Source organism: Oryctolagus cuniculus, chromosome 10, assembly GCF_964237555.1.
Source record: "Oryctolagus cuniculus chromosome 10, mOryCun1.1, whole genome shotgun sequence".
In the NCBI taxonomy this organism is placed as follows: domain Eukaryota; kingdom Metazoa; phylum Chordata; class Mammalia; order Lagomorpha; family Leporidae; genus Oryctolagus; species Oryctolagus cuniculus.
This window is the reverse complement of record NC_091441.1, coordinates 23945114-23970293: the sequence shown is the minus strand read 5'-3', so window position 1 is coordinate 23970293 and position 25180 is coordinate 23945114. Positions and strand designations below refer to the sequence as shown.

Sequence of the window (25180 nt, the reverse complement as noted above, 5' to 3'; positions counted from 1 at the left end):
AGGGGCAACCGGGACAGAATCCGGCGCCCCAACCGGGACTAGAACCCGGTGTGCCGGCGCCGCAAGGTGGAGGATTAGCCTATTGAGCCACGGCGCCGGCTGATTTTTCTGTATTATATTAACAATCAGTTCTGTGGGAAATAAAATTTGAACCATTTGCTTAGGAGAATAATGTGGCTAAATGAATTTTCCATCTTTATGACCTGTATCATTCTTACCAAGTCTTTTATGTTGGCATAAAGGTACTGCCAGAGTGATATTAAAATATTATATGTTAATGTTTAATATATGGAGATTATCTTGTCTTTTTAAAAAATCTGTTGTAGGGGCCGACATTGTGGCATGGTAAGTAGAGCTGCTGCCTGCATCACCAGCATCCCATATAGGTGCTGGTTTGTATCCTGGATGCTCCACTTTTGATGCAGTTCCCTGCTAATGGCCTGAGAAAAGCAGCAGAGATTGGCCCAACTGTTTGGGCCCCTGACACCTATGTGGGAGGCTGGTAGAAGCTCCTGGCATTGGCCTGGCTCAGCCCTGGCCATTGCAGCCACTTAAGTATTGAACCAGTGGATGGTGGATCTCTCTCTGAAACTCTGATTTTCAAATAAATAAATTAAAAAAAAAAAGCCAGCTCTGTTGTATTCTTGTAGACAGCTATGGGTCTTCACTGAGGCATATGGTATAGTAGGTAGCACTACTGTGGAAAAACAGAAAGATCTGAGTTTTACTTATGGTTCAGCTGCTCATCAGCTATGCAACTTAATTTCTTAACTGTCTTATTTCTGTTAATTTTAGTTTACTCATTAGTGAGATAATGTATGTAAAATACATAGCTCAACCAAGGTGCAGAGTCAGCTAAAAAAAAGAAACATTAATAAGAAAACTATGAATACTCATTGACTATTCATTCAATGGAAATTCCTTACAGCAAATTCACTAGTGATCTGTGTACTAAATGACTGATTCTGTCTCTAGTTGTTGCTTTTAACCTCTGTGTTTCTTTTTTAGCTTCCCTTTGGCTGCTAATAATGAGACAGAAATAGGTTGCCTTCAATATATGGATAATAATAGATCTATGATTCAGAAACAGTATTTTGTGTTGTCAGCAGTGAATGTTTTTTTTGGCCTTACTTTAAAATTGAGACAACTAAACATACATGGGTTTGAGTGAGTGCTGTGACTCAACCTGGAGTCTGAAACTGACGAGTAGTACAGCCATTGCAGAGGAACTGAAATCTTGCTAGGAAGTAATTAACAAAACTTAATCGTCCCTATCTCCAAGTAGTTTACAGTAGGAGAAACTATTCAAATAGGGGTGGTAAGGTTAAATTAAATTATAGAGGAAAAATAGCTTTATGCCAATGTTTTTACAAAGTCCCTTTGTCATGAGTTATCTCAAGTTATCAAAGTCCAAAGATTCTTATCATGTGAAGTGGTATATTTTGAGCCAATGACACAAGTTAAGAAATAGTTACACATTTTTATTTTACAGACAAACACATTTGAGGGAAGGCAGCTAGGGTTATATCAAAACTTCAAGTTTCTAAAATACATATACGCATATTTATGTAAAATCCTATATAGTGGAAATTATTTAAATAGCCTAATCATTTAGCAGATAGGCCCATTCTAAGAAATTGAAATACATCATATATCCCCTAATTAATTTGATGTCTTACAATTAAAAAAATGTACACCTTGAAGTTTTAGCCTATAAGTATCTGTAGATTCCCAGTAGAGCAGAATATATGCTGCAGAAGTCCAGGAGAGGCCATAATTATGGATTATTATATAAATGGCACCTCTAGAATTGGGTAAAATATCAGGGTTATCTAAAGCATACACATACTTGTTGGTCCCACTGAATAAATAAGAAAAATAAAATAATTGAAAATATAATTTTTCTAAACTATAGCTAAAATTTAGGGGAAAATTTATTAATGACTCACAGTAATTCCAAAATGTGGACAAAATGTTTCAACTTACAACTGATAATGTCCATATTCCCTTCGTAGTGCTTGATGTATACTAGGTCGATAAAGTCTCGGGGGGAAATTGAGCCCATAGCAAAACTTTGTGTAATGGTGTGACATATGAATGTGTCCTGTAACAAATCAAACCATAAAGATTGCAGTAACTAATTAACATCTATGCTTTGATTGTTTCCAAAGGATTTCATTGCACAAGGTTGCTCTTTATTTGGAAAAAGCAGCATTTTGAAGTTTAAGACATTACCAAATCCGCTTGAATTTGCAGTGTTGAAAGAACATTTAGGCCGGCGCCGCGGCTCACTAGGCTAATCCTCCGCCTTGCGGCGCCGGCACACCGGGTTCTAGTCCCGGTCGGGGCGCCGGTTCTGTCCCGGTGCCCCTCTTCCAGGCCAGCTCTCTGCTGTGGCCAGGGAGTGCAGTGGAGGATGGCCCAAGTGCTTGGGCCCTGCACCCCATGGGAGACCAGGAGAAGTACCTGGCTCCTGCCATCGGATCAGCGTGGTGTGCCGGCCGCAGCGCGCCGGCCTCGGTGGCCACTGGAGGGTGAACCAACGGCAAAAAAAGGAAGACCTTTCTCTCTGTCTCTCTCTCTGTCCACTCTGCCTGTCAAAAAAAAAAAAAAAAAAAAAAAAAAAAAAGAACATTTAGATCTATAATTATGAGTGTAGAATTCAGAAAGCAACCTTGAGATCAACTACTCTTTGAGTTTTTACATGGCGAAATCGGCACCTAACAGATAAAACTGTGATCACAACTAGAGTATGGGGCAGAATGAGAGCCCAGGTTTCCTGATTACCAGCACAATACCATTTCCACTTCACATTGGTCAGGTAATTTATTCTGAAAAACACATTGATTTACTACATCGTGGTGCAATGCCTAAAATTAAAGACCATCATCATCTGCTGTTTGATATCTGGTGAAACTGGGAGGGTTGTGAAACGCCAACTTCAAGTTCTCGGTTGCTCTTTTCCTGTAGCTAAGATCCCCTACCCAAACAACCCAGCACAATCTATGCATCCTTATTGAATGGCTTTCACAGTTCCCTGTTGGCCTGCAGAATTATCCAGAAAGGTCTATCACATCCTCCTATGGGAACCAGGAGTCTTGTGACACTAGAAAGCCTGCATCCTGCAGCCCCTGCATATTCACTCTGTTCTCATGTGGCTCTGTGTGGCATTGTGTGTTCTCCTCTGCAGGCCTATGATCAGTGACTAATGAACTGCTGTCCATCTCATTTATCCAGCATCAGGTGTTATATGGTTGTCCACGCCCTTAATACCAGAGGTGGTAATCCTCCTCTACTCTCTCCTGGATCTTTGCATGTGTGCCTCCCTTCATTATGTTATTCAGGTTTCAACTTATTTATCTCACATTCACAGAGGCTTTCGCTGGTTAGACTCTCCATTCATTGACTTTACATGAATATTATCCTTCCAAATACGAATTCTTACCTATCACAGCCTTCATAATACCTATGAATCTATCTGCTATTTTTTTTTTTTTTTTTTTTTGGCAGGTAGAGTGGACAGTGAGAGACAGAGAGAAAGGCCTTCCTTTTTTTTTTTTTTTTTTTTTTGCCGTTGGTTCACCCTCCAATGGCCGCTGGGGCCGGTGCACCATGCTGATCCGATGGCAGGAGCCAGGTACTTATCCTGGTCTCCCATGGGTTGCAGGGCCCAAGTACTTGGGCCATCCTCCACTGCACTCCCTGGCCACAGCAGAGAGCTGGCCTGGAAGAGGGGCAACCGGGACAGAATCCAGTGCCCCGACCGGGACTAGAACCCGGTGTGCCAGCGCCGCAAGGCGGAGGATTAGCCTAGTGAGCCACGGCGCCGGCCCTCTATCTGCTATTTTTTAAAAAGTGTCTACTTGTCTATTACATCTGACCAGAATTTAGGCTCTTCCCTGTTCCCTTATATATCCCTGGGGTTTGAAACAGTTCATAGTTCACAGTTGGAGCTCAAATGTATTTATGGAATGAACTAATTAGTCAAAACAACAAACATCTGTCTGGGACTGGTCAGGAACAAGGTCAGGATTCTCCCACCAAAAAAATTTGTAAGAGGGAAAAAATACAAAAAAATGACACATGGAGAATAAATTTTAAAATATTACAAGAGAATGATCACCTCTTCCAGGTAGTTATTTTTCTAGCAGCCTCCATGGATGAAAGATCAATAGTGTACTTTACCAATTTCAGAAGCCCCTACCCTACTTTCTTTTCTGTATTTCTGTCTCTTTTTATCATGTGTGTTTTCTCCTCTCTCATTTCACTCACTGTGGTCTCCTGCACTTTCCCTCCATCCTCACTCCATGTTGATCTTCTCTCCTTTTCTAAACCTTACTTGCCTCCCTCACTCTGTCTTCCTTTTTCTTACATGTCTTCAACTTTCTATTCCAATTACCTATATTTTCTTTTCTTGTTGTTTTATTTTCTCTCTTCACGTTGATTTAACTGAGATAATATATTTGAAAATGTACATAAACCACAACTTTCTATACATTATTTTCTGGCTTTTTATTTTTTCCTGAATCTTAAATGCTTTATTTATTTATTTATTTTTTTGACAGGCAGAGTGGACAGTGAGAGAGAGAGAAAAGTCTTCCTTTTTTTTCCGTTGGTTCACCCCCCAATGGCCACTGCAGCCGGTGCGCAGCGCTGATCCGAAACCAGGAACCAGGTGCTTCTCCTGGTCTCCCATGTGGGTGTAGGGCCCAAGGACTTGGGCCATCCTCCACTGCACTCCTGGGGGCACAGCAGAGAGCTGGACTGGAAGAGGGGCAACCGGGACAGAATCCGGTGTGGCGGCGCCTCAGGCAGAGGATTAGCCTATCGAGCCGCAGCGCTGGCCCTATTGTTTGTTTTAAAGTCCCTACATTTGTGTCTGTGTTGTTCCCATTTTTTAATGTAAAATGACTAAGATAAATCTACTAATTTCCCATCAACAAGGCATGCTTAATATTTGTTTTCCACACCTGGGAGTTCATTCTCTCCTAACAAAAGGTGGGACAGTATGACAGCTTACCAGATTCAGAATGCGCTATGCATTTACAAACAGAATAAAGCTAATTGGAATTGAAACCTTGATGCATAAAGAGGGAAGTTCTAAGACTTTTTATAAAGAGTTCAACTCAAGTTGAATCCACAAAATACTTAACTGTCTATATAATATAGTTTTAATAAACTCAACACGCTAAGATATAAAACTAAAAATATATCAATACAGTAAAAGAATAATGTTAAACAATGTATTACCGAATCTATCCTGTGTACCATATTGTACACTTTCAATGATTTATCCCATGTAACTCTGTTTCCAGGTTGGTAGAGGAAATCAGATAGTTTAGTTGTTGATTCTGGAATTATCCCTTCAATACGATACCTAATAAAATGAAAAAAATTCAAAACAAGTTTAACCTAAGCTGAAAACAATGCTGTCAAAGCACAAATATTCAAGTAAATAACAGTGAAGAAAACCTGAATGTAATATCTGCATTCAGTACACTAATATTCAATTGAAAGTAGCCTAGTTTAAACATGCATTGCAGTAATTTATATTATATCAAAATTCATTTTCCTACAAATTTTGTTTATAATGTTTCTATAGTTGTTTTTGTAAAAGAGGTGTTTTTATTTAGGATTATCTTAAAAATCATTTCACTAAACGTTTACCTGCTGTGTTTAGCATAATCTAAAAGCCATTAAGAAGTTTATGCTTCTTACGAAGGTTATGGAGTATCTTATGGCTCCAATTTTTTTTTAAGATTTTATTTATTTATTTCAGAGGCAGAGTTACAGACAAAGAGAGGGAGAGACAGAGAGAGGTCTTCTGTCCATTGGCTCACTCCCCAAATGGCCTCAGCAGCCAGTGCTGGGCTGATCCAAAGCCAGGAGCCAGGGGCTTCTGCTACAGCGCCGGCCCCAAAGGCTCAATTCTTAATTTCCTTAATTTAAGGTTTGTTTCCATTAGGTCCACAAATTTTTAAAAGCCTATTATTAAGCTCTCTACAAGACAGTGAGAAAACCTAAAAAAAGAAGTTGCAAATAAACAGTTAAAATTTAAGTTCACGAGGCTGTGTCATGGCTTAGTGGATTTAAAGCTGCAGCTCCTGGCATCCCAACTGGGTGCCAGTTCATGTCCCAGCTGCTCCACTTTGGATCCAGTTCCTGCTAATGGCTTGGGAAAAGCAGCAGCAGATGGGCCTCTGCCATCATACGGTAGACCCAGATGAAGCTCATGGCTTCGGCCTGACCCAGCATTGGCTGTTAGGGCCAACTGGGGAGTGAAGAAGTATGAGTTCTTAAGCTTTTTATATTTCTAACTACCACCTAATTAGGTATCTTACATAAAGCAGTTATTCATTATACAAGGAGTCTTCATAAAGTTCATGGAAAACATGTATTAAGAAAAAACTATGTGAGGCCTCGTGTTGTGGTATAGCAGGTAAAGCCACTGTCTGTGATGCTGGCATCCTTTATGGGTGCCAGTTGAAGCCCTAGCTGTTCCACTTCTGATCCAGCTCCTTGCTAAAGTGCATGAGAAAGCAGCAGAAGATGGCCCAAGTGCATGGGCCCTTGCACCCAATTGGGAGACCCAGATAAACTCCTGGCACAGTCTGCCCATGGCAGCCATTTGGAGGATGAACCTCTCTCTAATTCTGCCTTTCAAATAAATAAATAAATGAGTAAATAAATAAATAAATAAGCCTATCTTTAAAAAAAACTCTGCAAGGATTTAAAATATTTTAGCACCAAAACTAACATCTTTTAACTGCATTTTCCATACACTTTTTGAAGTGCTCTCATTGTAATTTCTGCCAATGACTGTCCCTAGACTTTTAAGTTTTTTTTTTACTGACTGAATTACAAACATTAACTGTGTATCTTTTTTTTTTTTTGACAGGCAGAGTTAGTGAGAGAGACAAAGAGAAAGGTCTTCCTTCTGTTGGTTTACCTCCCAAATGGCCGCCATGGCCGGTGCATTGCGCCGATCCAAAGCCAGGAGCCAGGTGCTTCCTCCTGGTCTCCCATGCGGGTGCAGGGCCCAAGCACTTGGGCCATCCTCCACTGCACTCCCGGGCCACAGCAGAGAGCTGGCCTGGAAGAGGGACAACCAGGACAGAATCCGGAGCCCCGACCGGGACTAGAACCCGGGGTACCGGCACCACAGGCGGAGGATTAGCCTAGTGAGCCATGGCGCCGGCCAAACTGCGTATCTTTTTAAAAAAAATTTAGTGTTTTTGCCCAACTTGGGTGTCACCCTGGACTCTTGCCCCACTCTGGAGCAGTGGCCAGAGCATACATCTTAGAAGTTCCTGAGGGTGGGGAAAGAGAGACTGGAATAAGAAGCTTATTCAAACTTCCTCCTCCCTCTTTTATTCCCACTCTTATTTTTTACTGAGATCTATTTTCAATTGATTTTATACACATATGATTAACTCTATGTTAAGTAAAGACTTCAACAAATAGTATGAAAAAAAATGAAAAAACAAAAACAAAAAAGGAAACTGTTCCTCGACAGTCAAGATAAGGAAGTTAGTAACTGTAAAATTTCAACTCCATAGCCTTCACTTTACTGAAAGATGGAGGAATAGAACTACATATTAAAACTAACATTAACTTAATTAAAATGTTATGAAAAACAGACCACATGCAAAGACAGATGATGTTAGCATATAAATCACTTACTACATAATATGTTAAATGTTGAAGAGCTAGACAAGACTATGAAAGGTAAGAAGGGGAATATGGTGTTGAAGCTCTTGAAAGATGGAGGTTATTTAGGCATTAATTATTTTATTTGTTGTATTTTGCTAGTTAAGTTTCACTTTTATATATAAATGGCATATCACACAATATACAGCATTTACTTTTGTATTCAGTATCTTTTTTTAAAAGATTTATTTATTTATTTGAAATTCAGAGTTACACAGAGAGAGGAGAGGCAGACAGAGAGAGAGAGGTCTTCCATCAGATGGTTCACTCCCCAATTGGCTGCAATGGCCGGAGCTGTGCCAGTCTGAAGCCAGGAGCCAGGAACTTCTTCTGGCTCTCCCACGCGGTGCAGGAGCCCAAGGACTTGGGCCATCTTGTACTGCTTTCCCAGACCATCATGGAAAGCTGGATTGGAAGTGGAGCTGCTGGGTCTCAAACCAGCGCCCATATGGGATGCTGGTGCTTCAGGCCAGGGTGTTAACCCACTGCACCACAGCACCGGCCCCTCAGTATCTTGTTTTAAAGATTTAAGAATATGGATAGCTATACTTGTGCATTTATTTTAAATGCAGTTTAATACTGAAAGTTTCTAGATTTTTTATTAAAGTCCTTTGTTAATTATTATTTACATTTCAAATTGTTTTTCTTAATCAAGTCTATTTTTCATTTTTCCTTTTTTCTTGTGGTACAGAGTGTTTTGTTTTAATGTAGTCAAACTGACCAGTATTTCCATTATGGTTTTCATGATTTCCATTATGATTTATAACTCTATGTCTTCTCTAAGATATCCTTTCTTTTTTTTTTTTAAGATTTATTTACTTATTTATTTTAAAGGCAGAGGTACAGAGAGGCAGAGGCAGAGAAAGAGAGAGAGAGAGAGAGAGGCCTTCCATCCGCTGGTCCACTCTCCAGATGGCTGCAAATGGCTAGAGCTGTGCTGATCCAAAGCCAGGAGCCAGGAGTCCCTTCCGGGTCTCCCACATGGGTGCAAAGGCCCAGGGACTTGGCCCATCTTCCACTGCTTTCCCAGGCTACAGCAGAGAGCCAGATTGGTAGTGAAGCAGCCGGGACTCGAACCAGTACCTGGGTTCAGGAATAGTGAATTTACTGATGCTTTACAAGAAGTTTATGGGGACAATGCTCAAAAGAAACCAACAGTTTACAAGATGAAGTTGAAGATGAAGACAACAGTGGCAGATCATCCACATCAAAAATTAAACTTGTACATGCCCTAAATGAAGAGAAATGAGGATCAACAGCAGAAACAATAGCCAACACCACAGATATCTCAAATGACACAGCTTACACAATTCTGAGAGAAAAATCAAAGTCGACCAAATTCTCAACTTGCTTGATGGGTGCCAAAACTGTTGGAACCAGCTCAGCTATAGACAGAGTAGGGCTTTAAATGGAAATTTTAAACAAGTAGGATAAAGATCTTGAAGCATTTCTTTGAAAAATTGTAACAGGAGATGAAACATGGATTTACTAGTAAGATCCTGAAGAAAAAGCATAATCAAAGCAATGGCTACCAAGAGGAAGAAGTGGTCCCGTTAAAGCAAAAGCAGACCTGTCAAGAGCAAAGGTGTGGCAACAGTTCTTTAGGATGATCAAGGAAATTTGCTTGTTGATCTTCTGAAGGGTCAAAGAGAGATAACATCTCCTCACTAGGAGTGTTTTGGGAAAGGTAGCCAAAGCTTTATTAGAAAAAGGCCCAGTAAAATTTCTTTATAAGAGTGTCCTTCTCTACCATGACATGTTTTGCTGATTTCCCTGAAGAACCAAGAGTAGTTTATTTTAAGGTATATTTATTTATTTGAAAGGCAAAACATCCCACCATATACATACACATACACACAAATAGAGATTATCATTCATCTGCTGGTTCACTTCCCATTTCCAGGGCTAGGCCAGACTGAATCCAGGAATCAGGAACTCCATTTGGTCTCCTGTGTGGGTGGCAGGAGTCCAAATACTTGGACCATCCTTCACTGCCTTCCCAGGCACATTAGCAGGAAGCTGGATAAGAGGAGTAGCCAAGACTCAAATCATAACTGATATGGGAGGATAGCATCTGACGTGGTGGCTTAACCCCCTGCACCACAATGCTGGGCCCAACACAGTAGTTTTACAAAGGTTTTGATGGGAAATGATTAGGCATCCACCTTTTAGCCCTGATTTGGTTCCTTCTGACAGCTTTTTATTTTCTAATCTTAAAAATTCTTTAATGCACACCTCGCTTTTTTCCCTGCTAATCATACACGAAGTAAAATGGACTGCCCTGACATGGTTAAGTTCCCAGGACCCTTAGGAATGGACTAAATGGCTGATACCACAACTTACAAAGGTGTCTTGAAGTTGACAAACTTTTTTTTTTTTTTTTTATAGATCTATTTATCAGGCCAGCACTGTGGCATAGTGGGTAAAGCTGCTACCTGCAGTGCCAGCATCCCATATAGGTGCCAATTCAAGTTTCAGCTGCTCCACTTCCGAATCAGCTCTGCTCTCTGCTATGCCCTAGCAAAGTGGTGGAGGATGGCCCAAATCCTTGGGACCCTGCACCTGTTTGGGAGGCCCAGAAGGGGCTCCTGTCTTCAGATCGGCACAGCTCCCGCTGTGGCAACCATGTGGGGAGTGAACCGGTGGATGGAGGACCTCTCTCTCTTTCTCTGACTCTGCCTCTCCGTAACTCTGCCTTTCAAATGAATGGATGAATGAATGAATGAATGAATCTTTAAAAAAGGAAGCACAGTTAGAGAGAGGCAGATGCACAGACAGAGAGAAGGCAAGAGAGCACAAGCTTCCATCCACTGGTTATTCCCCAAGTGGCCTCAATGGCCAGGGCTGAGTCAAGCCAAAGCCAAAGCATCATCCAAGATCTCCCACATGGGGGCAAGGGTCCAAGTGCTTGTGCCATCTTCTGCTGCTTTCCCAGGCACATCAGCAGGGAGCTGGATCAGAAATGGAGCAGCCGAGATTGAAATGACCTCCATATGGGATGCTGGTGTGGCAGGTTGCAGCTTAACTCGCTATGCTACAGTACTGGCCCCTGGAGATCTAAATTGAATTCCAGGGTCCTGAGTTCAGCAGCTTAGGACTCTAGACTGGGGAAGGAAAAGTTTTAAATGAAGCAGACAAACCTGACCAACATGTTCAGCTTGGTTTCCTTGTGGAACCTAAATACATGCCATAACTGATAGAGAATAAGTAAATTTGAGATATCCAAGATGGCTGAATAGGGAGAAGTTGTACTGCCTGCAGCCAGAGATTCCAGAAAAACAAAGAAGCATGTTCTCATGAACTGATTGAGAGAAATTTTCAGTGGAGATGGAAGAACAGAACAGAGATTCTGTGGAGCAGTGAGGAACAAGTATGGACACAACAGCTGCTGGCTGCAAACCACCAGTAACTCCTGCATCTTTATGGCTGGCACCCAGCTGAGGTGACAGGAGGCTGTCAGAGCCTACACCACTGGTGGCTCTGGCTAAGGGAGACTTTCATTGTTCTTTGAGTCCAGCCTGGGGCACTGTCACGGTCCTGAGCAGCTACTGTACTTCCCCTACCCTCAAAAGCAGCAGTATCAAGGTTCTGAAGAGCTGCAGACATCTCTGTCCTTACCCTGGGAATCATGGCAGCTCCTCCAGGGGATGGGGTAACTCACAGGGCAGAGAGAGGACACAGTGCACCCCGTGGCTGTCAGAGTCCTGGGCGCAGGCCTCCAAGCTGAGTTCATGTTTGTGTGGTCCGACTGTAGAAACTCAGGGTTCTCCATGTCCTTGGACAGATCTCACAGAAGGCTCAGTGGATATACCAGAAAGTGGGTTGGTATTTTGAATGGTGCATGTGTCTGGGTGGGTTTGCAGGCATCATGAACTCACTCTAGGCCATGAATCAGCTGGTTCATCTTGGCACAGAGAATTGCCAGTTCCAACATTCTCTCCCCCTACTGACTGTAGCCAGAGGTGCTACACCTTTTGAAATAGGTCAGACAAAATAAATGAAAGAAAAATAAAAAAATTAGAAAGACTGAAAACAGTATTTGGGATCTATGGGATACAATCAAATAACCAAATACTTATGTCTTATGACTTCCAAAGGTATGTAAAAATAGAATGGTTGAGAAAACTTATTCTGTGAATGGACAGCAGAAAACAATCTCCAATTTAGATTATATGTGCATATATTTATATACATACATATATATATGCATATATTTAGAATATGTGTACATTGAAATACAGGAAACACATAGAACCCCAAATAGGAATGATTTGACTATTTCCTCACGACACGTTACAGTCAAACTTTAAAAGTAAAACATCAAAAGAATATCTTAAAATATGCAAGACAGAAATGCCACCTTTAAATGCCTCCTTAAAAATGTCACCTTTAAAGGATCTGCCCTAAGATTAGCATATTTCTCAACAGAAACTCCATGGGACAAGAGAGAACCAAGAGATGTCATCCAAGTCCAAAAAGAAAAAAAATTGCCAACCCAGAATATTTTACCCAGTGAAGCTCTCATTCATAAATGAAGGTGAAATAAAGATCTTTAAAGACAAGAAAAAATTGAAAGAATTTGTCACCATCAGGCCAGCCTTACAAATGATACTTAAGGATGTACTACACACAGAAACAGAAAAAGACATTCAGCATGATGAGAGAATGTGAAGGCACACAACCTCCTGTTAACAGAACAAGGGAGACTGAAAATAAACAATAGGAATATTCATGGAAAAATGGCAGGACCAGGTCATGTCTTACCAATAAGAACCATGAATGTAAATGAACTAAATTTACCAATTAGAAGATACAGACTGATTGAAAGGCTGAAAAAACAAGATCTACCTATATGCAGCCTATAAGAAACATACTTTACCAATAAAGATACACACAGACTCAAAGTGAAAGGATGGAAAAAGATATTCAATGAAATGGTAATCAAAACATAGTAGAAATAGCTATTCTCATATTAGACAAAAATGGAATTGAAGACAAAAATGGTTAAAAGAGACAAAGGAGGTCATTATAATTAAGAGATCATTTAACAAGAACACATGACTATAGTAAATATACATGCACCCAATGCCAGGGCATCCAGTTTATAACACAAATGTCAATGGATCTAAAGGGAGACATAACCCAGTATAATAATAATGGGGGACTTCAACACCCCACTTTCATCACTGGACAGATCAAGCAGACAAAAACTCAATAAATATCAGAACTAATCTACGCTACAGATATAGACCCAATACATGCATATAGAATATTTCATCTCACAAATGCAGAATACACATTCTTTTCATCCGTGCATGGAAAATCCTCTAGGATAGATCATACACTAGGCCATAAAGCAGTCTTAATGAATTAAAAAAAAATTGAAATCCTATCATGTAATAAATAGAGCAGTAGGGGGCTGGCTGCAGCCCTGCACCTTCTGGGCATGTGGCCCTTGGGCCACCCACCCCATGCTTCCTGGCCTAGATGCTCCTCCACAGGGCTGGTTCCTGGTACTCGGTATGAACACAGATTTACCTCTCTCCTTTAGACAGGGACCTCACTCTCCCATGCATCTTTCTCACTGAATAAAAGCTTAAAATGTAAAAAAAAAAAAAAAAAGACATGTGCAAAGGATATGTACAGGTATTCTACAAAGAATGAAATAAAATGGCCGACAGACATGTGAAAAAATGCTCAGGATCATTAGTCATCAGGGGAATGCAAATAAAAACCATAATAAGGTTTCACCTCACCCCTGTTAGAATGATTATCATTCAAAAATCAAAAAAATAATAAATGCTGGTGAAAATCCTAATACACAGTTGGTGGGGATGTAAACTGGTCTAACCATTATAGAAGACAGTATGAAGAGTCCTCAGAAAACTACAAATAGATCTACCATGTGAACCAGCTATCCTACTCCTGAGAATATATTCAAAGGAATGAAAGTAGTATATGAAAGAGTTACCTGCACTCCCATGTTTATAGCATCTCAATTTACAATACTTAAGATATAGAACCAACCTAGATGTTCATCAACTGATAACTGGATAAATAAAATGTGATATATATATATATATACAGGAAGAAATACTACTCCGTCATAAAAAAGAATACATTTCTGACATTTGCAAAAAGAAAAAAAAGGATAAAACTGGATATCATTATGCTAAGTGAAATAAGCCAGACCCAGAAAGAAAAATACAAGTTTTCTCTTATTTGTGGTAGTTAATATAAATAAACTACTATAGTTTAAATGATTTATTGTATATGTATGAAATAGACATATTTTCATTTGATTATTATTTACAGCCCTTGCCTAGATCCCCAATGAACTAAGATATTTTTATTTTTTACTTGTTGAGCTCTTTATTTATTAGTGGAGCATTAATTGAATATAATATAAATTAAAAATATATAAATTAGAATATTACCTTAAAATTTGAAAAAGAAAGAAAGAGGGAGGTGAGGTGAGGGAAATATCATTATATTCTTAGAATTGTATCTATGAATTACATCGAATTGTTCTCTTTGTATTACTATCACATTAGCATGCAAATTGATGAAAAGTTTGTTGTAGGAATTACTATGCATTTGCTGTGACCCTGAGGATCTAATGTATTAATATATTCCTTAAAAGAAATAAAACCTTCCTTGAGTAAAAAACAAAAGTGAATAAGTACATTTGATGAATACAAACTGCTTCAATCATACTCTCTTTCTACACATAAATGTGAAAAATGTGGAAGAATCAGTGGGTTGTGTTGTGCCTGAGAAAGCATGCATGCAAAATTGAGTTTTATGTACTTTTTATCAATCTTAATTCTGAAACTATGTTTGACATTTATGGATCCATAGCTTAACTATAAAACAGAATTTAAAAAAAACTTTGCCAAAGTCAATGTGCAGCAGATAGCCTTTTAAATGGGCCCTAATACACTCCACCAGATGGTACTGACGTGCTGTGTAATCTCCTCTGGGTCATGAGTGCATCTAGTCATTCACTGCTACTCAGCAAAAGACTGCAAAAGTTATGGGGTAGCACTTGGAGATCAGTTTGCAGAAAGACGGCTTCTGACTTGCTTGATCTTTCTTTCTCTTGCTGTTTCCTGGACCCCTCATCCTGAGGTAAGTAAACTGCCATGTTGTGAAGTGCTATAAAGAGGCTCACACATCAAGAAACTAAAGAAGGTTCTAGCCAAGAGTCCTCAAGAACTGAGGCCTTTGATCTAGTAAGGCCATGAGGAACTGGATCATGCTGACAGCTGTGACAGAGCTCAGAGGCAGTTTCCCTCCACTGAGCCTCAGAGGAGACCTAAGCTCCAGCCGGAGCACTGTGAGATTCCGTGAGCCAGAGGCACCAAGTCAAGCTGTGCCTAGATCCAACCCACAGAAACCATAATATGATAAATGATTACGCTGGTAAGTTATTGGGTAATCTGCTGTATACCAATAGATACCCAGCATACAGTATATACAAATTTCACTCAAAATGTGAGAGCAAAAAGTTCGAATTATTTCTTTGTTTAGTTTTACATTAAGAGTAAAGCATCTCTGGTAAAAGGTTGTAGTTAAGCATTAAAACAGCTTTAGGGAGGTTATTCTTTGAATGGCCCTAGGCATTGTGTATCATATGTTGCATATAAATACTCAATAAGTATTTGCAGAATGAATAACTTCCAAGTTTTTCTTGATGTAGAAGTGGCTGTCTACACTAGTCTGATCTTTAAGTTACTGAAAGCCACCTTATCTATAAGTCTATTCTCACAGTGTACCTGGACTCTATTGTACCCACTCTCCCTGGTTTGGTTTTAAAATGTTACTACCAGATTCATTAATTATTTAGGCAAAAAAGGTAGGAATTCTTTTCCTAATAATTCTTAAAATAAATGGAAGAAGTCATACAAGCTTTGTCCAACAGAAAAAAAAATGAACTCATGTATAAGATAGCTAAATTTTAGATTAAAAAAACACAAAATGGGGTAGTGAAAGAAGGAGTGAACTCCAAAAGAAAAGGAGTTGAGTATAATTTGGTCTCTTCAATAATAAAATGAGCTGATGGCACTGGTGTGATATCATGAGCAATAAATAAACAATTCTAGCAAATAACACTTAAAATAGCACACTCTCCTTTATTATTTAAAGTACATATTTTGAATATTACTTGAAATAGATATTTCAAATAATAGGGTTCATAAAAGCATCTTCAAGAAAAAATCACATTTATCAGTAAGAGAAATAAAATGAGGAAAACAAATATTTAGTGACTCATTTAGCAGAAAGGTGGGGGGCTTAAAAAAACAACAAAATTTGGGCAGGTATATGGCTTAGCAGTTAAGATGCTTCATGGGACACCCACATCCAATATTGTAATGCCTTGGTCCAAGTCTTGGCTTGGGTATGGTTTCCCACTTCTTGCTAAAGCACATCTTTGGATGCAGTAGGTGATGGATTAAATAGCTGGGTCCCTTCCACTTGTGTGGGACATGCTGCTAGAGTTCCTGACCTAGCCCTGAAAGTATTTGATCTCTGCCTGTATATTTCTTTTTGTCTCTGCCTTTAAAAAATAAATAAGTAGATCGTAAAACACTACTGTTCACACAGTACCAAACTGGCTTTTATAGTTATTATTTCTTAAATTGGAACTTTCTTATCTCAGTAAATTATTCACCAGGAGAGTTTTTTTATGATTGCTTTCAAGTTGAATATAAATGATCAGGTGGCACATAGTTGCTGTAATTGATTAACATTATATTTCAGGGGCCAACATAGCAGGTAAAGCCACTGCCTGATTTGCTGGCAGCCCATATGGGTGCTAGTTTATGTTCTGGATGCTTCACTTCTGATTCAGCTCCTTGCTAATGGCCTGGGAAAAGTGGTAAGATGACCCAAGTATTTGGGCCCCCGCCACCAGGTGGAAAACCTGGAAGATGCTCCTGTCTCTTAGCTTTGACCTCACGCAGCCACCTGGAGAGTGAACCAGTGGATGGAAGATATCTTTCCCTGTGTGTCTCTCCCTCTCTTAGTTTATCTCTGATTTTCAAGTAAATAAATAAATATATTTTTAAAAAATATTACATTTCAGGGGCCGGCGCTGTGGCATAGTGGGTAAAGCCACCGCCTGCAGTGCCAGCATCCCATATGGGCTCTGGTTCAAGTCTGGGCTGTTCCACTTCTGAGCCAGCTCTCTGCTATGGGCTCAGAAAGCAGCAGAAGATGACCCAGGATCTTGGGCCCCGGCACCCACATGGAGACTGACTCCTGGCCTCGAATCGGCGCAACTCAGGCTGTTGCGGCCAAATGGGGAGTGAATCTGCAGATGAAAGACCTTTCTCTCTTTCTCTGTGTATCTCTTTCAAATAAATAAATAAATCTTTAAAAAACAAACACAAAAAAAAAAACCCAAAAATATTACATTTCAGCCTAGGGACTTAATAATTTATATTTCCTTATTACTAATTAATAGTTTGTTACAGTTAATGAAACAAGCATTGAATTCCAGATATGTTAATATCTTTGAATTTAAAAACTGATTGTAAATAGAAAATTGTACTCACAGATTTCCCAGGAATCTTCTAGAAGTCTTGCTGGAAACAGTTATCTTTTTCTCAAAGGGGAATAAAAATTCACAGATAAATTAGCTGTCAGGTATAGAAAAATTAAAATGAAAAAAAAAGCAAAAAAGATTTTTTTTGGTTTGTAAAAGAAATATTTTAAATAAATGCACAAGGAATTGTTTCTCATTGAAAAACAAACTCTGGAAACATATTTAACTTGTTTTCTTACTGAAGTTTTAACCACTTTCCAGCCCGATATATCTTGACTGTAACCTAAAACTTCTTGGGCAGTTTGTTGGGCAATTGCCTTATAGTCCATCTATCTGTAAAGTTTTAAAAACAAATAACTGGTGAGAATGTAATCATATAAACACTTTAAAAATGCTATATTATATTTTAACACTATTCTACAGTGTCTGTCACACAGCAATGAATAATAACTACTTATTGGTTATATGCACACATGAACCTTTTTCTCCTTATTCAGTCTTCTAAATAAGAAAATACAGTAAAATGAAAAAAGGCAGACTTTGGAATCAAAGAGACCTGGGTCAAATCCTCCCTCTGCCACTTATTACTTGAATCATGTTACTTTCATATTACTATTTCCCCATTTTCTTCAAGATATAGAACTTGTGCAGATTAAAGGAGATAATGCACTTAAATATCCTACTCCAGCTCCTGGCACATGCTAGTCAGTAAGTCATTATTGTGCCAAACAGCTTAATCATGCTTCCTTTCTCTTGGAAAGGATCACATATTCTTGGGAAACCATCTTTTTAGAGTGAGCGGCATTAGCAGTATATGATCTGACCTCTGGCTTCCCTTTAAACATACCTACTACTACTGATTTTCTTGTCCACTCAGCTCCAATCAAATTAACTTTTGATTGTTCCTCAAATATAACCAAGTGACTTCTTAACTCAGGTCTTTGCACTTGTTGTTCCTTCTGCTGGGAACATCCTTCTCCAATGTGTTCACATGACTGACTTTGTTCATTGGTGACTTTGCTTAAATGTCACCTCCTCAGAGAGAAACAAGTTCAAATTAACTCCATTTCAAGCAAGGTAGAACAGTGGATTCAATATTTTTTTCTCCCTAAAATTCCTATCTTGAAATCTTAACCTCCGAGGTGATGATATGAGGAGGTAGAGCCCCTTGGGAGATGATTAGGTCATGAGGATAGAGCCCTCATGAATGGATGTGCCTGCTCATTTTCCCCTCCCACCAAGTCTGGTGGAACCAGAAGTTAGCAGTCTGTATTCCGGAAGAGGGTCCTCACTAGAACCCAACAATAATGCCACCCTGATCTGGGACTTCCAGCTTTCAGATTTGTGAGAAATGAATTCCTATAGTTCAGTACTTTCTTGGAGCAGCCCAAAGGGACTAAGGTAGGTACTGTGGGTAGGTTTAGCAAAGACAGTTGCATCAGAAACTGTTTCTGCTGTGCATGAGTTCTGGAAGCTACAGTGTTATGGGCTCTTTAGCCTAGCGTCAGTTTTCAGTTAGGAGAAGCTGGTAGATATGGTGGAAAGAATGTGCAAACATCACCCCATGGGATTCAAACCCTGCCACTCACCACTGGATATATTATTTTGTGTAAACTGCTTAACTTTTGAACTTCAATTTTCATATGTATAGAATGGGTAAATACCTATCTTAGAGTTGTTAGGAAATTTAAATGAGTTAACGTATGTAAAAGTGCTTGAAATAGTGTGAGGCTCTATTTTAAGTAATCAGGATGTTAGTTTTTTTCTTTTAACAGACAAATCCTTCATTTAAAAAAACTCAAGAGTTTTTTCCTGAAGCATCTCAATAAACCTTCTTCAAGTTTAATTATTAGAACATTTCTTCCCTTGATACCTAAAATTCTTTAGGTTGAATCACAATTATGTTTTCTCTTATTTAGATTTAATTCTCCAGCAAGGTACAACACCAAGTTGACCATCTACATTTGAAAAACTTTAGTACACCATTATCATCTCCTCTTTCCTAGTAAAGTTCTTGTTTCTTTACCTTTTCTAACAAACCTAATCCAAAATTTCAGTGACCTTTGGGAGTCGTCTCCAGATCCTCATGGAAATCTCCATATCTCTTAACCTGTGAAAGAATAAAGTGGAATTATTTTGATTCATTAATTATATCATTGTAAAGAGTCCTCAAAATATTCACGGAAAATGTATGCTATGAAAAAATAATACATGGATTTCAAAATTTCTCTGCACCAAATAAACAAGGAGTAACTAACTAGTCTTAACATGTCTGAAGAGGAGTTAGTGTGAGGCACTACAGAATAGGACATTAATTTGGAAAGAGCCTCTATCAAATCAATCCTGCTAAAATTGAAGCAAGATCAAACTTCCAAGAATAGTGAACTCACTGGTACTTTAAAAAAAGTTTATGGGAACATTTGCCAAAATAAATGAGCAGTTTACAAATGGACAGATAACATACTTGAAGAAGGGATGAAATAATGTTAAAGACGAAGATGCAGAAGAGGCTCCAGGTTCCTGGCTTCGGTGCAGCTCCGACTGTTGCAGCCATTTGGGGAATGAATCAGTGGGTGGAAGACCTTTCTCTCTGTCTCTCTCTCTGTCTGTCTAAAACTCTACCTCTCAAATAAATAAAATTTTAAAACAAAAAGATGAAGACTGCAGAAGCGCTTGTTCATGTCAATTTGTGAGAAAAAAAAATGATTTTGATCATACTATAATTGATGAGGCCTGACAAACAACAGGAACAGTACCTAACACCATGGATACCTCAATCGACTCAGTTTACGCAATTCTTAATACAAAATTAAAATAGAGCAAGCTTTCTGCTTGATAGGTGCCTAAACTGTTGTACTGTCTCAGCTACAGACAACAGCAGAGCTTTCGATGAAAAGTTGAAACAAGTGGGATAAAGACCATGAAGCACTTCACTGAAAAATTCTAACATGAGGTGAAACATGGCTTTGTTAGTAAGATCCTGAAGACAAAGAAGTAGCATCAATAGGTAGAAGTGGTCCAGTCAAAGCAAATGTGGACCAGTTAAAAGCAAAAGTCATAGCAACAGTTTTTTGGGATGGTCAGGCACTTTGTTGAATTTCTGGAGGATCAAAGAGTCATAACATCTGCCAGCCAGCAATCTGAGAATGTCAGCCAATGCTTTATCAGAAAAATGCCTAGAATAGCTTCTTTAGCAAAGGCCTTTTCCAGAATAATAATGTTCCTGCTACAAGGGTATTTTTACAAGGGTTTTAATGGGAAATCAATAAGCATCCAACTTATAGCCTTGAGTTGGCTCCTCCTTCTGACTTCCTTCTGTTTTCTAATCTTTTTTTTTTTTTTTTTTTTGACAGGCAGAGTGGACAGTGAGAGAGAGAGACAGAGAGAAAGGTCTTCCTTTGCTGTTGGTTCACCCTCCAATGGCTGCCGCGGCCGGTGCGCTGCGGCCGGCGCACCGCGCTGATCCGATGGCAGGAGCCAGGAGCCAGGTGCTTTTCCTGGTCTCCCATGGGGTGCAGGGCCCAAGCACTTGGGCCATCCTCCACTGCACTCCCTGGCCACAGCAGAGAGCTGGCCTGGAAGAAGGGCAACCGGGACAGAATCCGGCGCCCCGACCGGGACTAGAACCCGGTGTGCCGGCGCCGCTAGGCGGAGGATTAGCCTAGTGAGCCGCGGCGCCGGCCTCTGTTTTCTAATCTTAAAAATATTTAGAGGGCACCCGTTTTGTTCATTTAATCAAATAAAAAAGCACTGCAATGACATAGTTAAATTCCTAAGACCCTAAGATCTTTAGGGAGGGACTAAAGGGCTTGTGTTATTACTAACAAAAGTGTCTTAAAATTGATGGTGCTTATGTTGAGAAACAGAATTTGTATTTATTGTTATCTTATAATTCCATTTTCCACAACATTTTGAAGTTCCCTTGTACACTTGCATTTGCTAATTTCCTTTATATCTACTTAGTGTCTTTTATTCATACTTCATATTTTCACTAAGAAACATTTGTTGTAGAAGGGGACTTCAAAAATCTAGGAAAATAGAATTAAAAGGTAAGTTTATCTTGATGCAAAAAAATGTTGAAATCTATGCATAGTTTTTACCATAATATACGTTTCCACAAACTTTTGAAGCTCCCTGTATATGACCCAAGATGGACAAAAGAGATAATAAGAAAACTTTAAAAACTGTTTATTAAAAGAACAGTTTAAGACATTACTTCAAGGAAAGATAGGTTAAAAAGCCACTTAGGTGGAACGTGGAATAAAAACATAACTTTTAAAGGTCTTGTCATTAACAATCTTTGGGTAATCACTCCCCTGGGTTTGTCCTTGTTCTATCTTATTTCCTCTCAGCAACTTTCTTAATTGAGTGACTAGAAATTTTGCAGATTGTTGGAACTCTTGCAGGTACTCTTATCATTTTCAAATCACTAACACTTCTTGCCACAACAGATATGTTTAACTGAACCGCTACACTGAATTTGATCTTCTGGGCTTCCTCACTTGCTAACAGAAAAGGGAAGGTAAAGTTTAGTAGGCAAGAAAGAGTGAAAAGATCAAACAGGAAGACCCCAGCTGTAGTACCTGGTGATGTAACATCGGATGAGTTGGATCATATTCAGGAGTAATGGTCAACGGTATCTTCACCCATAGGGTCAGTGGAAAATAAACACAAAATAATATTGAGCTGGCATCGTTTTCTTTTTTGATTTACCACCTCACATCCTGCCCAGCCTTGTAGACAAGTTCACGCATGCTAGTGGGTCTTTACATCTGTTTGTATAATCTCTCTTTTTCCGGGTTGCCTGGCCGGGTCCCCGGTCCGTGTTGGGTCACTGCCCTTCTCCCCTGGAAATCAAGGTCTCTAAAGAGTTAAATCTCAACCCTGGCCAGACTTCCTCCTGCAGTCCCGCATCTGCCTGGCTGGGTGGGACGGGGAGGCAAGAAGTGGTAGGGGGGCTACTCCGGGCAGAGACGACGCCTCGTCTGGGGATGGTGGAACTCCCCGGGGACTGGAGTCTCAGGGCTGGCTCGCAGCAACAGGACGGTAAGCCAGCGGCACCGAGTCTCCTTCCCCGCCGAGTCCCTCCCTCAGCCCCGCGGCCGGCCTCGGGAAGACGAGCCTGACCGCGACGCAGCCGCGCAGAGGATGCCCGCGAGGGCGTAGCGGAGCAGCGCAGCGGACGTAGGCCCTGACCCGCACTTTCTCCCAACCCCATCGCGAAGGAGGCGGCCCCACAGCGCCCCCAGTCGCCTCGCCCCGCGCCCGAGCGCCGCGCGTGCGCACCGCAAGCCAGCGCCATGTTGGGACAGTTTGAAAGCGAGCGCGGGCGTCGCCCTCGCCTGTGACGGCGGAGGCAGCTGCGAGGCAGCGGAGCCTGCGGCGGGGCCGGGTGCGGGTCTGGGATGCTTTGTAGCCTCCCCTGGCCGGTCACAGGCCTGAGCTTTCGGTAAAGATCGTGCGATTATTATTTTTTTTTTTTAACCACTTCTGGGGCCTCAGTGGGAAAAGTAAGCTGGAGAGTGCGGCGTATTTCCCAGAGGGCAGCCAGTCCTTTGACAGCCCGAGGGAGGCCGAGGGAAGAGGGTCCTGAGACAGAAGAAGGCGGGGAAGGGGTGCCTCTCGGGCGGGGATGGGCCCCGGGACGGCACGGCGGGAACCTGACCTGGGCGTCTGGGCACTGGAGAAGGCGATGCGCTTTAGGGTCGGTCGTGTCTGATTGCTTCTCGGTCCGCCTGCGGTGGCGCTCACTGCTGAAGAAAGGGATCCGGGGTGAACCGTCCCCCGCAGGAGACTCCGTCTGGCACTGCTGGGGTTGCTGCTTAAATAGGGGCGGAGAAGTGAGCCCCGTGCGCCCCGGCGCGGCGCGGGGCGCGGGCGGGCGAAGCTTCCCGGGGTCTCCGCTTCGCCGCTGCAGAATAAACCCACGCTCGCGCCTGCAGCCGACACGTCACGGAGCTGCTGTGTCCAGGACTCGCTTTCCGTTTCCTGCGCGACCCTCCCGTCGGGGAATGGACCTTGAACCGTTCCTTTTGAATCAGCGGAGTTGCCGTTTCTTGCCCCAAGTTTAACTAACATTCTGTTCTCTCAGCACGATGGGCTTGCTCCTGGGGAGTCGAACCGGAGCACGTATGGAGGAGATGGTAAGATGACCATCCTGAGGTCAAAGTGCAGCCTCAAATTAAACATACCGACTTTATAACATCATAGCATGTGTTAAGTCCTAGACATTAGTTTTTCTTTAGGAATTTTAATTCTGAACATGTCATATCATATATGGATTTAAAGCTTGTTCATTCTGTCTTGAGTTTTCAAATACACATCCTACGATTGCTGTACTAAGGTAGACAAGAATTCTATCAATTTTGGTAGTAGGAAAATAGTAGGGGATACATTGATCGATTTTCAGATTATTTAAATTTTGAAGAGAGGTTACCCGAATCTGTTTAACGTATGAATTGAAAATAGAAGTTGTACCCAAAGTGAAGATTAGGAAATAATGAACAGTATTGTTTTAGGAAGGGGACATACTCCTAGCTCATTTTATGATAAAACTTGTGGTTTTTTTCTTTACAGATAAACAAAATGTTTTATTTTCTCCAGTCTTTTTTGGGGAAAAGGGTTAGCTAAAGTTACATGTTGGCATCTCTGCCTGCCTTCCCATGATGCGTCTTCCCATGATGCGTCTGTTGCATCCAGGACCACGACTCAAAAGGTGATAGAAGGCCAGAGAATGCTCCTTGTTCTGCCTTGAACCTCGTTTGGAGGTACTGAGACTGTCTTTTCCGCTCTAGAACAGAGTTTTTCCACTCTTCTGCCCTCCTTTTCTCAGACAGACCTTCCCAACCACAGGTATCATTTTTGGTTTTTCTCTTCTCCCTAGTTTATGGGCATCTCTTGCCCCACTTATGTTGTATTTCTTTTTATAGGGCAGCCCACACTCATGCATGAATGTGTGTTTATTCCCTGGCTGCCAGATCAACTTTGTTCCTATTTGAGCAGGTGTGCACATACACACAGAATAAGATATTCTCCATTGTTCCGTCTTTTTCTGATGTTTTAACTAATGGCTTAAAAAGACTTTACTGAGCAGCTACTGTTTGCAAGTACAAGGTGATAGGCTTACCATTATAAAACTAGTCTGTGCAGGGGAGTGTTAGGTATTGTGATGTCATAGAATATCTCACTGTAAGAGAAAAAGACTCTCATCAGCAGTTTTTAAGACTTTTGCTAAAAAGTGAGTACTCTTTCCTTGGTACTTTCCATGTATATGCTCATGAAAATATTTGTATCCTTCCAGGCACATAGTGGGTGCTCAATAAATGTTTTCTGAATTGTTGATGAAGGGATAATAATAATAAAAAGCTCTAAAATGCCTAAAAGGCAGTGTCTCTTATAAATAATAGATTTTATTTATTAACATTTTAGAAGTTTATGTGCTTATTATTTTCTCTGCAGATGGTCAATATTCCCTTAACTTGGTATCTTAACCTTTTATTTTTGTTTTACAGTTGTTTTTAAGGGGAATGAATAGAAATAACCCATTTTGAGGAAGCCATGGCAAAATCAAACACAAAACACAGAGTTTGTTCTCGGGGATCTTCCGTCTCTTCTCTCCTGGCAAGCTGCAGCCTGCGTGGTAGTAATTCCTCTAACTCTGATGGCTCATTTCAGTTTAAGAATAAGCTGTACAGTTCTGCTTCTCAGGCTCTGCAGGCCTATATTGATGATTTTGAACTAAGTCAGACACATCCAGATGCAAGTGCTGGGGAGATGGACATTGGTAAAGGTTTCACTAATATGCGACAGTTTTCCAGCAGTATTTATAAACCAGACAAGGGTATGCATTTATTTATATTTTATTTTTTCCTATAATTTGAAACATTTGAGAGATGTGCTTTAGTCTTTTAAAGCATGACA

General features: G+C 40.5%; 3 protein-coding genes across 11 annotated transcripts in view; 2 read left to right on the top strand and 1 right to left on the bottom strand.

The window, feature by feature from the left end:
• The window catches only part of POLI (DNA polymerase iota), a 58593-nt gene extending 45261 nt beyond the window's left edge, over positions 1 to 13332 (top strand). For both annotated transcript variants that reach the window (XM_051851199.2, XM_051851201.2), the window contains one exon: positions 12139 to 13332. In XM_051851199.2, the coding sequence (XP_051707159.1) occupies positions 12139 to 12381 (243 nt within the window). In that variant the 3' untranslated portion in view covers positions 12382 to 13332. The remainder of the gene's footprint in view (positions 1 to 12138) is intronic.
• STARD6 (StAR related lipid transfer domain containing 6) overlaps positions 1 to 23067 on the bottom strand; it is a 33635-nt gene extending 10568 nt beyond the window's left edge. The window contains exons 1-8 of one of the 7 annotated variants that reach the window (XM_051851205.2): positions 22926 to 23067; positions 21844 to 21900; positions 21621 to 21765; positions 19287 to 19370; positions 17500 to 17593; positions 17271 to 17320; positions 5251 to 5377; positions 1987 to 2104 (exon numbers count right to left, since the gene is read on the bottom strand). In XM_051851205.2, the coding sequence (XP_051707165.1) occupies positions 1987 to 2104; positions 5251 to 5377; positions 17271 to 17320; positions 17500 to 17589 (385 nt within the window). In that variant the 5' untranslated portion in view covers positions 17590 to 17593; positions 19287 to 19370; positions 21621 to 21765; positions 21844 to 21900; positions 22926 to 23067. Of the gene's footprint in view, positions 1 to 1986; positions 2105 to 5250; positions 5378 to 17270; positions 17321 to 17499; positions 17594 to 19286; positions 19371 to 21620; positions 21766 to 21829; positions 21901 to 22546; positions 22597 to 22925 lie in introns of those variants that run through there. The other 6 variants (XM_051851207.2, XM_017344192.3, XM_008261327.4 and 3 more) reach the window with 6 other exon arrangements.
• A 1750-nt stretch (positions 23068 to 24817) lies between these two features.
• Positions 24818 to 25180, top strand: part of C10H18orf54 (chromosome 10 C18orf54 homolog) — a 48107-nt gene continuing 47744 nt past the window's right edge. For both annotated transcript variants that reach the window (XM_070050172.1, XM_017344190.3), the window contains exon 1: positions 24818 to 25100. In XM_070050172.1, coding sequence (XP_069906273.1) covers positions 24818 to 25100 — 283 coding nt within the window. The remainder of the gene's footprint in view (positions 25101 to 25180) is intronic.